At 32.8% G+C, this 16704-nt stretch overlaps 1 protein-coding gene across 2 annotated transcripts in view; it reads right to left on the reverse strand.

Annotated features, from left to right (window-relative positions):
• Positions 1-16704, reverse strand: part of Vps11 (vacuolar protein sorting 11) — a 47456-nt gene that overhangs the window by 15328 nt on the left and 15424 nt on the right. For both annotated transcript variants that reach the window (XM_069849527.1, XM_069849528.1), the window contains exons 8-15: positions 15846-16067; positions 14959-15112; positions 10987-11133; positions 10718-10906; positions 8466-8588; positions 7228-7344; positions 3624-3847; positions 976-1148 (exon numbers count right to left, since the gene is read on the reverse strand). In XM_069849527.1, the coding sequence (XP_069705628.1) occupies positions 976-1148; positions 3624-3847; positions 7228-7344; positions 8466-8588; positions 10718-10906; positions 10987-11133; positions 14959-15112; positions 15846-16067 (1349 nt within the window). The remainder of the gene's footprint in view (positions 1-975; positions 1149-3623; positions 3848-7227; positions 7345-8465; positions 8589-10717; positions 10907-10986; positions 11134-14958; positions 15113-15845; positions 16068-16704) is intronic.

Genomic DNA, 16704 nt, shown 5'->3' on the forward strand with positions numbered 1-16704 from the left:
TTATAGTTTGGAATAGACTCTAAAGTCCATCCCTCATTCCACTGAAGGCTTCACTTCACAGAACGGAAGTAATATAAAATGCTTAGTTTAAGTGAGGACTTTGACCACTACTGTTCTTTTGTCGGTACGAGGGTGTCTTTAGAATTTATGTTTGGAAGGGGGGAAAACTTTCACCATGTCCTGGACAGGACGTTATGTCCTCAACATGGTTCGGAAGGGATGTCTATTGTAGTAGACAGTATTTTTAACACAAAGATTGCAAGAATGCACGCTGTGCCCACAATTTGTTTTGCCATTCACACTCCCTCATCTGGAAGATCTGGCAACAAAAGTGAAGTGCGGAAGGAGGAAGAGACGGAGAATGAAGGCACTAATATGGACCATCCCTGATTGAAATACATTGTAAACCCTCATTAAAATCTATAGTTTTCCCTTAAAACCTTCATTTGTTGCATGTTCTTTTCCTTTATCTTAGCCAAATTCCAGGAAGTTGCCTCCTCTCTCCGAGATTTGCAAGGCAGTCATTGAAACAAGGTGACTAATTTTAAGAAGTTGTGGTCTGAATAGTGTGAAAATTATTTAAATGTCATTTTTCTTTTAATTTCATGTCATTTTTCCATTAGTTTAAGTGCATATTAATGATCATTTTAAGCAGATTTTTAGGTCATCAACATCTGCCCCCTACTGATAAGTTACTTACTAAAATGAATAAACTTTGTATTATTGATCCATCTATAATTATCATTCGTAAATATATTTAAACATTAGACATATCTTAGTTTCATCTGGACAAACGTTTTCAACTTTACTAAGTTATCTTCAGGTCAAGTGATTACACTGTAAATGTAATGAAAAGTAAATAGGAGAGGAGTTTAACTAAAAAAAAATTAAAAGTCTTGACAAGAGAGTAATTTCGCACCAAGGACAGTTCTTTTCACCTTAATAATAGCTACTTAAAATGTACTGGCCATTTACCTATGACACTAAGAATCTCAGCAAGAAGAGAACTGGGCATATTAGGATCCTTGGCACAGGACCAGAGTGCCTGCACCCACAGACTTGGGTCCTGGTGGCCAAACCGACGACAACTTGCAAGCACTGCCTTGTGATCCTGTTGTCTGATATGGTACTGCACTATCTGTTGATACCTGACAACACAATAATATTATTTTAATGATTAATTTAGGATTTAATGTTATTGTTATTATTATTATTATTATATCATACTTACTTACTTACTGGCTTTTAAGGAACCCGGAGATTCATTGCCACCCTCACATAAGCCCACCATTGGTCCCTATCCTGAGCAAGATTAATCCAGTCTCTACCATCATCTCCCACCTCCCTCAAATCCATTTTAATATTATCTTCCCACCTACGTCTCGGCCTCCCCAGAGGTCTTTTTCCCTCTGGCCTCCCAACTAACACTCTATATGCATTTCTGGATTCGCCCATACGTGCTATATGTCCTGCCCATCTCAAACGTCTGGATTTTATGTTCCTAATTATGTCAGGTGAAGAATATAATGCGTGCAGCTCTGCGTTGTGTAACTTTCTCCATGCTCCTGTAACTTCATCCCTCTTAGCCCCAAATATTTTCCTAAGAACCTTATTATATCATACACTTCTCTATTTTTTGTCTCAAATTATCAGTCATTTGTTAGTGAATTTATATGGAAATTATTATATATTTTCCACCATTAATTTTAATTTCTGCATGTTCAAACAATATTGTCAGTTGCTTTCCTGTCAACTGTTCCCTCTGTACTGGTGAAAATTACTTTTTATGTTTTTTTTTTCTTTCTTTAATTTTTACATTTATAAAAAATAAAATCACTGACAAGAAACAAAATATATGGCTGGCCTTTTTCTTTTTTTTTCCAAATACAGTCGACTCACGGTAATTAATGCACAAACTTCTGCGAAATATCGAAAATCGCAAATTATATGCAACGTTTTTTTATTATTATTTGAAGTTCAGTAAAAGTTACTCTCACAGGTTAAATTACTAAAATACACTTCAAAATGAAGTGCAAAATGTGAAACAGTGCAAAATATCTTGAAACTGTGTAACATTATGCAGTACTACAGTGGAATTGAATCTTAAAACAGGAGACATAAGTTTTATAAAATATCGTAAGACACTAGTTTAACAGAAATAATCTTCTTTTGTTTCTTAGAGGATTATTCATTTTTTCTGATTTTAGATCGCAAATTTCTTAAGAGGAAAGGAGAAAGCATAAATCGAGCAAGAACAGAAATGGCGTAACTTCGCCCCCCTCTCTGCCAAAAAGGATTGCAAATTACTCACAAAGCGAATTAACCCACGCAAATTATCGGGAGTCAACTGTACTTGAAAACTATGACATTAGTTCTTCTCAACTCATTTCGACTTAATTTATATCTCTTTTCGATTTGTATATTATACCTATTGCTAGTACATTGATGAGATCATTACACAGATGACTCAGGACCAGAGATTATGAATCAACATTATTATTGTGACATGTTACTTGTACTAAGGGTTTAGAATTGAGTAATGGCAGATTTTGATATAGAATCGTGCTTTCAATCAACTTTATTCATGAACAAAGGAATGGCTGTACTTTATCATATAAAAGAGGCGCACTTTCGCCTAAAAATACATCTCTCTAGGTCAGGAATGAATACCTTGGATCCAAAGCAAATCATAACCAAGGACAATAACATAGATAAATTCACGTATTTAAAATTTTAGTCACCTATTGGGATCCATCAATTTTTCTCGTCTAATTAGGATTTCTCGCAATTCCAGAGGTTTCTGGAAAGTGTAACCTTAACTGAGTTAAGTGGATAAACAGTTGAAAGCAGCTATCTCTAGATGTGATTCTTAATAGTAAAGTTCTACAGAACTGTTCTCTGTTATGCAAGCGAAACTTGGACATTATCTAAGGAGACAGAAGCTAAACTAGGTATATTTGAACGCAAAATACTCAGAAGAATTTCTGGACTAGGGCAAGAAAATATGCAATGGAGAATACGTTATAATAATGAGCTATATAAATTATACAGAAGTTTCGATATTTGTCTGTCTATAATCTGCCTATGAAGCTTACTTTTCGTTTGTATGAGCTTCTGGAAGTTAGATTTCTTGAAATTAAGAATATGATGGATAATAACAATATCTAATTCATCATTTATTAGAAACGATGATGTTAAAAATCATAACAGTGAATTTCCTTCCTTAGTCGATCAAAATGAAGTGGATCAAAGTGTTTTGAACTTTAACACATGCTGTGCACGAATCAGTTTCGATATTGTTACTTTCATCAAATTGGAAGACCCAAAAAGAGATGTATAGATGCGGTAACGATTGATTCTCAGGACTATCTCGGAAAAGCTGCCTGGAGAAGATTAGCACAGGACAGGGACAGTTAGAGGAAGAAAATTGAGGAGGCTAAGCCTCGACATTGGGCTGTGATGTCATCGTAGTAGTAGTAGTCTATAAAACTGCAGATTTTGCAATGTTTAACCAGAGTTTCTTAAAAGACAATATAGCTGATATATCTGTTAACGAAACTTGTAATTAGTACACTTTGTTGTAACCTTTCAGTGGTCGTTTATTGTTGTCTTTAATTACTTACAGTTTGCTCTCCTCGTAGAGATAAAGAATGCCGCTCTTGAAATTGTGGATCTGACAGAGAATAAGAGTCTGATCTTTGTCGTAGTTTGCTTCTGAGTTCTGCAATAGACGCACAACTTTTTGCTCATACTGTGTCTTACTGGTTGGATCACTCAATGATGCCCATACATGTAGGTAGTGCTCAATAAGTGTATTGTACACAAGAGTGCTCCACCGAGGCTGAACCTGTAATAAAATTGCTTTTGTTAAATTTGGTAAGCTTGAAACTGAATGCTGATTATTTTTTTTTAATATGAGATTTTAGTATAATGAAGGCATAAATTAATTTTATATTTATTTTCACATCAAGCAAATGTAGATGAAGTAATTTTTACTACTTGCTATCTGAAGTTTATTCAAATGCCTTTCCCTTTAAGTTTTGTTGGTATATTTTGTGACAGTTACTTTTATTTTTCTTAGTTTGTTGTATAAAACGCTTATTACATTCTAAATTCAAAATCATCAGAATTTTCCTCTTAAAATACATAATTCTTGGGATAGATTCATGTTCATTTACAAATAGAATTAATTTATACTTCATTAGATTAGATTAGATTGAAAGGGGCAGTATTGTATTGTTTTGTATTGTATTGTATTTATTAACATTCCAACATGGCAACAGGCCATGATTGTTTCGCCAAACACCTGCATAGAATTGAAATATATCAGTCCCCTAACTGCCCATTGTGCAACTCGAACCAAGAAATGGATTCAGAACACCTCAAAATCTCTGCTTCAGTGGCTGGTCATGATAATATCTTTGAAAAATATTGGAGTGCAAGAGGTCAAATGACTTTATTGTCAAACACCTGGCATTAGAAAACAACAACAACATTCCATGGTATTCATACATTGCTTACAGCTAGAATATGGAACAAGTCAAAAAACTTAATACTATTATAAAATCTTAATTTATAGTCATAATCTAGATGAAATATATACAGACGAGATTTACAATATAGTCTACTAGTACAACACAAAGTTTCAGTATCAATTTCATGAAGTATTATTGAATGTCATGAATTCACCTACAGAATAGAAGGCGTGAGAAATTAGGTACTTCTTTAATTTGGCCCTAAATAATTTTATGTTTTGAGTTTCATTTTTTATATCGATAGGGAGGCTATTAAAAATTTGTACTGCCATATAACACATTCCTTTTTGATAGCACGATAGACTTGCCAATGGAGTATGAAAGTCATTTTTTTGACGTGTATTTATGCTATGAACTGTTGAATTAGTTCCAAAGTTTTCACGATTACATACGAGGAAGATTATTAATGAAAAGATATACTGACAAGCCATGGGGATTATAGTTTTTTTTTTTTAAATAGTCCTACACGATTCCTTAGATTTTCCTACACGAGTCAATTAACCTTTAGCACAACGTCCATTTTTAACACAGTATTTACTAGTGTAATTTCGCAAAATTCGAAGGCGAAAAATCAGGACACATTAATAAAAAAAAGTCAAATAAAAACATAATAAACTAACACAAACATAAAATGACGATAAAAACATAACAATTAACATATCACAATACCAACACACACAAAATGCAATAACACTAAAGAGCCTATTGATTGTAAATATTAACTTGCACTATGTATTTTATAGTTTTCTTCTTCAATACATAGTCATCGTGGTTCATTGATATGTTAATCAATTTGTGTACAATGTACGGAAAGCTGCCTGTTTGCCTTCTTGTTTTAATTTGTTATTTTATGACGCTTTTTCAACTGCTATGGTTATATAGCATCTGAATGAGATGAAAGTGATAATGCCAGCAAAATGAGTCCAGAGTCCAGTGCTGGAAGTTATCCAGCATTTGCTCTTAATGGACTGAGGAAAACCCCCAGAAAAACCAGGTAACTTGTCTCAACCAGGATTTGAACCCGGGCCCGCTCAGTTTGTGTTCTATGGGAGGGTTTGAACTGTTGTGTATGTGTATTATGGTTGTTGTGGGTTTTCTCTATATCTCAAATTCGTTCTTATAGTTTCCTTTTGTTATCGTAATGTCTAAAAAATTTATAGATTGTTTGTGTTCTATTTCTGTCATGGACATTTTGATATTGTAAACATGAGTTTCAGCAATAAAATAAATTTTTGAAAATATTCAACATTTTTTTTCCTCCATTACTGTGTCTTGTACAATAATGAAAATTGGTATGTGTAAAACACATAGGCCTAGGATGAATTTTGTTAGGTGTTGATGTAAATTTTCTATTTTTTGTCCTTTATTGCCTTTGTATAGAACTAGTATATCATCTATGTATCTGTGCCAGTGTGTTATTTTCTCTGCATGTTTATTATTCTCGTTGCTGGTATTTAGTAAGTGTATTTGTTATGTATTGTGTATGAATATTTCTGCTAATATGCTTGATATGGGTGAACTCTTTGGTAATCCTTCTGTTTGTGTCTAATATTTATTGTTGCATTGGGTGATTCTGTTTTGTAATGATCTCTATCTGTACCTTAAGGGGTTAGGTACAGCTTGCAGAAGTAAAATTTTTGGAAATATTCAACATTTTTTTTTTCCTCCATTACTGTGTCTTGTACAATAATGAAAATTGGTACGTGTAAAACACTGTCCTTCTGCTATATGAAAAAAATATTTTTACGATTTAAAATTATTTATATTTATTTTTTCAAAATTCAAAATGTTGGCAGTTCACTGTGCAGTGATGAAGCGTTTCCTTATAATTCATAACCTTGTTAACTTTTTCATGTTCTCTCTCTTTTATTTTATTGCTGAAACTCATGTTTATAATATCATGCTCTTTCAACTACATTCCTTAATAAATATTTTTTTTTTATTTTGTGTTAGAAGAAAAGACTGATATTTGATAATTTTTTAAAATGAATTTATTTCTTATCAGACAATCTATCAAAGGCGGAGAAGTGATTTTGCATCATATTGTAGATATGACAGGCATAAATACACACAAAAAATTTCATCACAGTTTTTTAGTTATGTGGGAAATGCTTCATAACTGCACAATGAACTGAATTTGGGGGGGGGGGGGGAAATGTAAATAATTTTTTTTAAATTGTAAAAATATTTTTTTCATATAGCAGAAGGACAGTATTTTACACATTAATTAATTAATTTTCATTAACTTATTGTACAAGATACAGTAATGGAGAGAAAAAATGTTGAATATTTCCAAAATTTTACTGCTGTAAGCTGTACCTAATCCCTTATTATGATGTGTGTGATTTCGTTAATATGTAGATTTAATGATTTGCAGGTGGATATGTATCAGTACTATGCTAGAATTAAGAGTAGTTATATCTGAACTATTTGTGGTTATCGTGAAAGCCTCTACAACAGACAGATTGATGGATCTAATGTCTTTGCGTCAGTTATAGGTATCTTTTCTGGGCTTGGGTATGTCGACCATTTTAACTTGTCTACTTAATTGTAACACTACTGCAATATGAAGCAGAAAATTCATGTAAAATCATATAGAGTTATCTTCAATTCCGTGAAGATATAATGCTGTATTGCAAATGCCTTACAGTGCAACTATTACAAGCTGTCCAAAAAAATCACTATTACATACCTTGACTAGATGCTCCAGGAACTCCACCAATCTTTCTGAATTATTGAGAAATAAATGAATGAAGTCTTCTGGATTTGCTCGTTCAACATGAGGGATATTTGATCCATCTAGCATACTCTATAAGAAAAGAGATGTTAAATAATTCACAAATATATAAACAATTTTTTAAATCCATGTTGAATCTTTCGTACACTACTTTTAACACTTGAATATAAATAATTGATTAAATGGCGATCTTACTCGTTAATTAACATAATTAACACGAGTAAGATCGCCATTTAATCAATTATTTAATTTTTTAAACATTAACTTCAGAACACAATTCAATAATTCACTAGTGAGACAAATGAGACTAACACGAAGTACTACTGGAAAGTTAAGAAAAAAAAAACTTTCTTCCACAATTCTTATAATGACCATATCAGAAACTAGGATTCATGGACTTTGATTAATCACTATTTACCACTTATCCTTATTAATCATTACTTAGTTGTTTATTATTATTGAATCTCCAGATAAATAGAAACCCTATTTCACACCATAAGGTATGTTAAGAGTTATAGTTTGATACACAGTTAAAAACATACATATAACTAGTGTTGGACAAGCACGTGGTTCAGGCAACACAGGGGTTTTCTCTGGGTACTTCATTTCCCTCCATGACATCCAACATTTCTCCATCATCATCACTCATTACGAATGTAAAGTAGGTCCATCATCTTGGTGGACTCTGGATAGTCTTTGACAAAGTGGTCTACACTTCTTGGCACTAGTGGCATCTATGAGCTCACAAATATAAAGGCAAGTTAAGGACCCTATCACTGGACCAAAAAAAAAAATCGTAATTCTAATTGAATTTTTTAATCTAGTCTTCACTAATTAAGATTACTAAATAAATAACAATAATAATTTTTTTAAGATTTGGTAAATTTGTTATAAAAAGAACTTTCCTGTGTTAATTTGGAACTATGATTTTATAACAAATCTTAAGTGATGAAAGTGTGTAATCAAGATGTATATTTAAGACGATAATAATTTTTGTTTTATAAAACATATTTTGTAAATCCTTATATAGCTTTTCGATCTTTTTGACAGCTAATTCTATTTTACGGCCAGTTCCACAGCCCGCAAAATAAAATTGTATAGAACCCACGGAATAATTCAAATCTTAAATTATACTAGTTTTTAAAGAAATCAAACTTCATTCAAATATTTATTAATAAACAACTGGTACTCACTTGATCCACAAGAGGCTTATTGCTCGGTCTATAATCAGTGCACAGCTTTTTGAGGAACTGAGTGGACTCTTCAGATGCATTCTGAAGCAGGATGTTGCCATATTTCTTCATATTGGATTCTGCCTGCAATTTGCATGCTGAAGTATTATAATCCAAAGATTGCTAACTAATTTATTAATACAGTACATTAAACCAGCTTGCAAAACAAACTAAAATTCTCACTTCACCAAACTGTCCTATACATGGAGGATCATCCAATGCATGCAAATCACTTATTGGGATTGTGAAGATCATATTAATAGTATTTATTATTATTATTATTATTATTATTATTATTATAATTGTCACTGCTACTATTACTATTTCTATTGCTGTATTATAATAATAATTATTATTTAAATCAGTACTAGGTTGCAAGACAGTGGGTAGCTTCATTGTCAAATTCAGACAGGAAGGAATTAAATGTCAAAAACAGAATGTTATTCTGGACCCATAAATACAGAGAGTCATATCTAAAGAACTGGCATACCTGCCATCTCTCAGCACTACAGTCTGCCAAACAGATTGCCAGCTCTCATGGGTAACGTTCTTGCAATCTCATGTCACTACATTGTGGCAAATGATATTTCACGTAACTACTGAATTATTTATTATTTATTTAAGCAAATGAAAAAAATCTTACCTGAATTTCAGAACAGTTGCACAAAATGCCCTCCATTATGTCCAGACGCATGGTTATTTATTATTATTATTATTATTATTATTATTATTATTATTATTATTATCACTATTATTATCAGTCACTATTTATTATTATTATTATTATTATTATTCAAATATTATCGTAATAAACCTATGAAAAATATGGTCATGTCTCATTATTACAATGATATCTGAATGTCACTGAACACTACACTTTTAATTACAAGAAAAACAATTGAAAAATTATTTACAATCATTAATTTTATTCTTTAACAAACAGTTACTATTCTCCGCAGCAAATCTCCTGCATATAAGGAGAACCAATCGGAGATCGCTAAGGCATTGTATTATAGATGGCTTGTGCGAGAGAGTGACATCTCGTGTGAGAATGAGACAGTGATACCGGAGCCAGAGAGAGGGAGAAATCAGTTTCCTGCTGCATGAAATATTTATCACGTTGTAAGATCAATCAATCGCACTGTAATGTTTATGATCGATAGGTAAATGTCTGAGAAAAGCATGGAAAAAAATTTGAAATCAAAATCTTTTTTGGAAACAGAAAGAAAAAATAGTAACTTCGAAGTATCTGTTCAAAATAGACATTTACATCTTCAGAAGTTGGTAAGCAGCAAACTTTTTTGTTTTTCACATTAGATAGGGGGGCCAAAGTGAGAGAAATGTTGAAAAAGAATGGAAATTATTTTTAAAAGTTATTGCTACTCAAAATCTTTACTGGTTTCCGAGTTATGGCGAGTTAAACGACAGTTTTCGCTTTGTTGAATGACTCAAGTCTCAGTCTTTTGTCTGTTAAAAGAGAAAGAACGCTGGAATAAAAAAAAAATCATAAACTCTAAATATCAATTGTGCGTAGTCTGCATAGAACACAACCTTCTATCCCTCTTTTATCACTATCACTTACTTTACGGAATGACAAGGTGTAAAAGAAATATTCTTTGACATGAACAAGAAATAACCTGTGTTTTGTGCAAATATAAATACAGAGGAAGAATGATAAGTGTGTGTCAGCTTTCTTGTATATACGTGTCTTGAGTAATGCAGGTGTTCTAAACAATAGCATTATTCTTCTGGAATGTATTAAGATTGAACACTGCGTATAACTCATATCCTTGTAATAACAGTACAGAGGGAACAGTTTGTCCTAAAATTACGGTTTTTTAAACGTACTTATAAATGCATTCTCTTTATATCTGGCAAGCTACTGAATTTCAGAATTAAATAAATGTTTGACCACCAATGTCCACTTTGATAGCGATATTCCTTTAATAGGTAATGCTGCACTCCTGTGATTTGCGGGATCTGTGAAGTTACTGAAGGTCATATGCAGGAGGTTTACCGCAGAGAATAATATCAATTGTTCTGTTACGTCCTTCCTTGCACCATGTTGACCACTCAGTCAAAATGATAAGTGATAAAACTTTTGCTATCACTAAGCTTATGTCCACATCCTCAAACTCATTAAATGTATCTTCAGAAATCAGATTAAATATTTGAAAATATCTGAATGGAAAGCAATGCAAAATTAAATTCACCTCCTCAAACTCGAGACTACTGATGTATTCCAGAGCTTCTCTGTATTTGCCACGATCCTCAATCTGGATCTTGAGGTACCAATCATGCATCCCATGCTTCTTTGCGAGCATTAACGCATCTTCTGATGATGCCTGACGACATACTTTGATGGCAATTTCCACATCGAAATCTACCTCACGATCTTTTGTCTGAAATATGAATTCAATATTAACATTAAATGAGGGACATTATTCTCACATATTTGCAACTGAACACATATTGCACTCACCATGATAAATTCCTTCAGTTTCTCAGTGTTGTTCAGCTTAGTGTAACAATTCAGCAGTAAAGTTGTGTGATCTTCTGTTGCCAAACCTTGCTTATGAAGTGCTTGTAAATATGTTGTAAGCTTGTCTATGTGTTGGGAGTCTAGGAACTGTAACAGAAATTTTCTTCATTTTTAGATACACTCTTTTAACACTTATATAATCACTGATTAACTTTATAACTTCTTTACTGTGTTAACATTAGAAAATTACCTAGTTGACTAGTTTCAAAGTGGTATTCTTCATTGTCTGAAGCATAGTGAAAATCCCACGCTATCTTCTGGTGGGGTGTGTTCATGATTGTATCGAAAAGGGTGTGTGTTTTGAAATTGAGTTGAATGTTCAGGATGTGATGTGTGTGTTTTTGTATATTTGTAAATTTCATATTGTTCTAGAGTGTCAAGTTTCTGGTTTCTTGGCCGGATATATAGTATTTTCATGTCAGTGTCTATGTTGCTGTAGTTGTAATTGGAGTTTGTGATGTGTTCTGCGTAGGTTGAATTGTTGTGTGGTTTGGTTATGGCTGTGATATGTTCCTTGTAATGTGTTTGAAATGATGTTCCAGTCTGTCCAATGTAGATGTCATTTCAACTATTGCATGATAGTTTGTATACACCTGTTAAGTTGTATTTATTTGTGTGTCTGTGTGTTAAGATGTTTTATAGTGTGTTCTGTATGCAATATTGTATATCCCACACCACTTCATCCCACCACAACAGGAAACCAGAAGATAGCACAGGACCTTCATTAAGCTTCGGACAATGAAGAATATCACTTCGAAACTAGTCAGCCAGATAATTTTATAATGTCAAAACAGTAAATAAGTTATAAGGCTACAGAAATGATCTAATCGAAATCTATACCAGCGTTATTTGAACTAGATATCTTGGTGCAATCAAAAGGGTTGAAAAACAGAAATACCTTAATGTGTACAAATGGAACACATTTTCTAAGAAAAAACGAACACATTTATTACACACAAAATTGTTAAAACACGTTATTAAAAACTTCAGTCCAATTTTTTAATGTGTGACTTCTGTGAGCTAAATTTCCATATTCACTTCTACAGAAAAATCCACAACTTAACTAAATTTTCCAATGTAAATTGTAGTTGTAATGTTTTAGCAGCCAACAGTTTGATGAGTTGGTTGTGACTCACAATTCATAATTGCAACTGCAACAGCATTTTCATGAAAAGGACTGATTAAGTTTATCTATCTCTTCGAGAAATCATGATCATCTGGGAAATAATCCAACAAATGAATTCTCAGCTAATGTAAAAAAGTCATTATACTCTTCAACATGCTATCAATAATAGACTCTCCTTGTCCCATATTTTTCTCAATATAATCGTCAGTGTAAACATGTAAAAAGTTATTTTTTCAAGACAGATAATCAAAATTCCAAGTTTTTAATGAAAGTATTGAGTCTGTCATTAACAAAATGTTTTTGTCACGCCTTTTTATATTCTAATTTAGGTCATTTAATTGCGAAAATGTATCAACTAAGTAAGCAATATAGTCATTATTTTGTAAAATATCTGTAAATGAAGTTTGTTGATCCTGGAAAAATATGATCAATTCATCTCGCAATTCAAAAAGTCTAGCTAACACTCTTATCCCCATTTGCCCAAAAAAACTACTTGACCTTTATGTGGAAAAGGAGTATTATGTTGTTTGTACCCATTTCATCGCGTGGTTTAGCACAGGGATGGACAGACTTGGCTAAAATAGCCAAATATGTCACAGCATGACATACTGCCTTTCCCCCACCACTTTAGCAAAGGCACACTCTACCTGCAGAACAGAGGACAGTGGCATGAGTGTTATACCAAATGAAGGAACAGATGGGTCGCAATGAACTGTTTCATTTTCCATCTCTGAAAGCTTTGCCAGATATTTCAGATGACAGATATAAAGAATATGGTAATGGCCTTGAAAATCTATAAGAAATGAAGAAAAATATTCCAAGATAAGAAAAATTGAGAAAAGTTTACAAATGGAAGTAACTGAACAAACATGACATGCACATCAGGAATGAATATTGATTTTAGAGGAAAGATAAATACCCACATAAGTATGCTTTTAGAGCCAGGATAATGACAATATTTAGATCTATGCATGTTTGTGAGAAATTCTTGTCACACATGTACATCACGAGATTTGTAAGGTCAAACATAAGCAACATACGCTTGAATTCGGCTCTGAAATTTGTGACATCAAATAATTCGCCATAATAATTCACAGAAAATGTAAATCTGCTTTTCGTAACACTAATACTATGTACACTATTAAATTAAAAAGCTGATTTATAAAATAACTGATTAATAATTTATTTAATGCAGAAATTGTAAAGAAGTCTTACGTTCATTTTATTGTATATTGCATTGTATCAGCTAACAAGCAAACATTCTGATGGGGGCAGATAAGAAAGTTAAATTTTTTTCTTCCACCATGTTAATAATGTCAAAAGAAATGCTTATACAATTTTTGGCCACTCGACGGAAATTACGAGGCCGCCCAGAAAATTATTTTTCCTGTGGCCGTTTACAGAAAAAAGCAGAATTGTATGGAAAGATTTATTGAAACAGTTACATCAATTGAAGCGTCGGCTGGAACAACGTTATTTTCATTCGGCTGTTTCCGTGTAATAATGTTGTATGTCATGTTACCTTGCTATACTCTTTGGCTTGCAACTGTCCATCAGTGCAGTATGTGAAATTTGTCCACTCAAAAGTTTGCTACCCTATAAGAACAACGTTGTACGTGTACACATTTTTGTTGCTCCTGTAAATTTTACCAAATATAACTTGTAACGCTGTTCCAGCCGACGCTTCAATTGTTGCGCTAGTTGTCAACATATCCCCCACTGGAATAGAGACATTTGTCATACCATGGGATCAATTTTTGTATCCTTGTGTCCCGCGTGGGATCAGAACCAGCATTTGACAGCCATCTGCACCTCTCTGTCGATCCCATGATATGAAAAATGTCTCAATTCCGGTGGGGAATATGTTGAAAAATAGCTCAACAATTACTGTGTCTGTTTCAATAAATTTTTCCAATGAAATTGTGGTTTCTTTCTGTTAAAGGCCCCTGGCAAACATATTTCTTTACAGCCCTTGTAATTGTGATCGAGTGGCCAAAATTTGTATAAGCACTTATTTTGACATTATTAACATGGTGAAAGGAAAAAATTTAACTTTCTTATCTGCCAGCATCAGATTACTTTTCATCAATGGTTTAGTTTGAACGTTCTACCACAGTCTATTATATACAGAGATGAAGCTTGAGTTGTGAGGGTAATAGGAACAATAGACTGTGCTGGTATTATTTCGCATTGTCTGTGATGAGGCGATAGTAGCGATCGTAGTGGTTAGCAACTATCTATGGATGCATTATTGAGCTTCGTGACTGTATATATTAGACTGTGGTTCTACTGTGCTATGTTGTATGATTAAACTTAAAATTTAAAATAATTCATACATATATGGGTGATTATTGTGTTATATCTAATAATAAGCTATATAATAAATATACCATCATTTATGCTTGAAATAAATGTCAATATAAAACGTCGTTTGCAGTCTGATTCTTTCTCTCTTTCTATCAAACCTGTTTTCAAGCTTTGTGTGCCCTCCCTTCTTCCCCTACCATGTCCATGCCTGGTTTAGCAAACAGTACTATGTAATGACAGACTTTTACTAAAATTAGCCATTCTTATAGCTTCACATAGAATATTTTTCAGATCCCTAAGCATAATTTTTGTGGAAAAGTATAAATCTGTGAATATGGCTATGGATATGTGAAATTATGAATTAAAATATTTCCACATGCTTCCAATAGACGTCTCCTCAATCATTATTAAGATGGCTACCAAATTAAAGAGTCAAGAACAGAGTAATTGTGGGTATATAACATAAGACCAAAAATTACCTTTCTAATAACGTATGAAGGTTCCAACTTTCCAATTGTTTTTATGTACTGTTCAATGGCTGCATTATGATCTCCTTTGGTATATAGATGATCCCCATACTGCCGGAAGATATCAATCAGACCCTCTGAATCATACTGTTGACTCTTTGCGATCCTATACAGAAGAAAGCATACTACACTAAATAATTTTAATCAACTCTTTCTTACTTCAGATCTAAAATATAACTCACTAATAAAAACAATTACACTCAAATGTTTGAACCCAATGAAACCTTCAAACGTGTTTATATATAGTCTACATTTTTATAGGCTACAGTCGTAATTGCAAATAAACACTAAATAAACGTTACACATTTCTCAGTTATTAAATATGTTCAACACATTTGTTCCTGCCAACATAGTGGAATTCAATCAGCGCCTCAAAGGTATAACATTAATGTCAGCTTCTATTTTTTGCTGAAATAAACGAGTTAGAACGTGCTTGCCACCTTCATCCACAAGAAAATACCTCTGGTACTCATTTCTGTTAGAAGATGAGTGAAATCCACGGCCATAATGCAGCCTGAAGGATTAGATAAATATAGAAAATCTATAACCCCATCAGAATCTAAGCTGCGACCTTCTGACTTTCAATGCAATGCTTAAATGCGTCCCCAAGACAATAAGTGATTACTATTTAAAAAAAAATTGTTGTCAAAAGATCATGCCCAAAAGAATAATTTTTCTACAAATAACTGTAATTTCACACACAGAAATTCAAAACAGACACTTTAATTAATTAACTAGCAGCAATAAAAGAAATACAAAAGTTGTCCCTGAAGGTTAAGATTCCATCTCATTTTGATTTAACATAATTTCTTGCAAAATTACAATAAATTCGGACTTACCTTATAGAAACATCATACAGATTTTTCTTGAACAGAAGAGCCAACTTAGACTGCAAATCCTTTTCTTGGAGGTGGTAGAGTTTCTTATCACCCCCCAGCACATAGAATGAGCCCCATTCTGTGAGAACAGCCTGCACCTCACGCATTGGAGCGGAGAACACAATGAACTTGTTCTGAATGTCCAACACTGTCACCATGTGCTTCTCCATGTCACCATCATTACTGCAAAGTAAAATCGAGGTTTGTGGATTGCGAACAGAAAAAGGAACATATAACCACAGTCTAGTATATACAGTCACGAAGCTCGAGTTGTGAGGGCACTAGGAACAATAGACTGTGCCGGTAATATTTCGCACTGTCTGTAATGAGGCGATATCAGCGATCCTAGTGGTTAGCAACTATCTGTGGATGCATATTTACTATATACTGAGCTTCGTGACTGTTTATACTAGACTGTGATATAACCATGTTCCTGTTTGGTATTCACACTTCAAAAGCCTGAGGCTGAATTAATATTATTAATACTATAATATATTATTATCAATATATTAATATTATTAATATTTTAACGTAACCAATTTATCATTACTGGGACTTTTAAGATGAAACAATATATATAGTAAGAAATCTCTGGAATCGAAACCTTATTTGTATGTATGTATTTATTCACACTGCAAATGGGTGTATACCTGGTGGCAGTGGTAACTAATTACACTAATAATGACAATTAATAATAATAAACACAACTAATAAAATACAATTAATAATAATAATAATAATAATAATAATAATAATAATAATAATAATAATAATAACAAGGAGCATCCTAAATTAAATGAAGCAGGATCACTTAAAATAA

Source organism: Periplaneta americana, chromosome 16 (assembly GCF_040183065.1).
Source record: "Periplaneta americana isolate PAMFEO1 chromosome 16, P.americana_PAMFEO1_priV1, whole genome shotgun sequence".
Taxonomy (NCBI): domain Eukaryota; kingdom Metazoa; phylum Arthropoda; class Insecta; order Blattodea; family Blattidae; genus Periplaneta; species Periplaneta americana.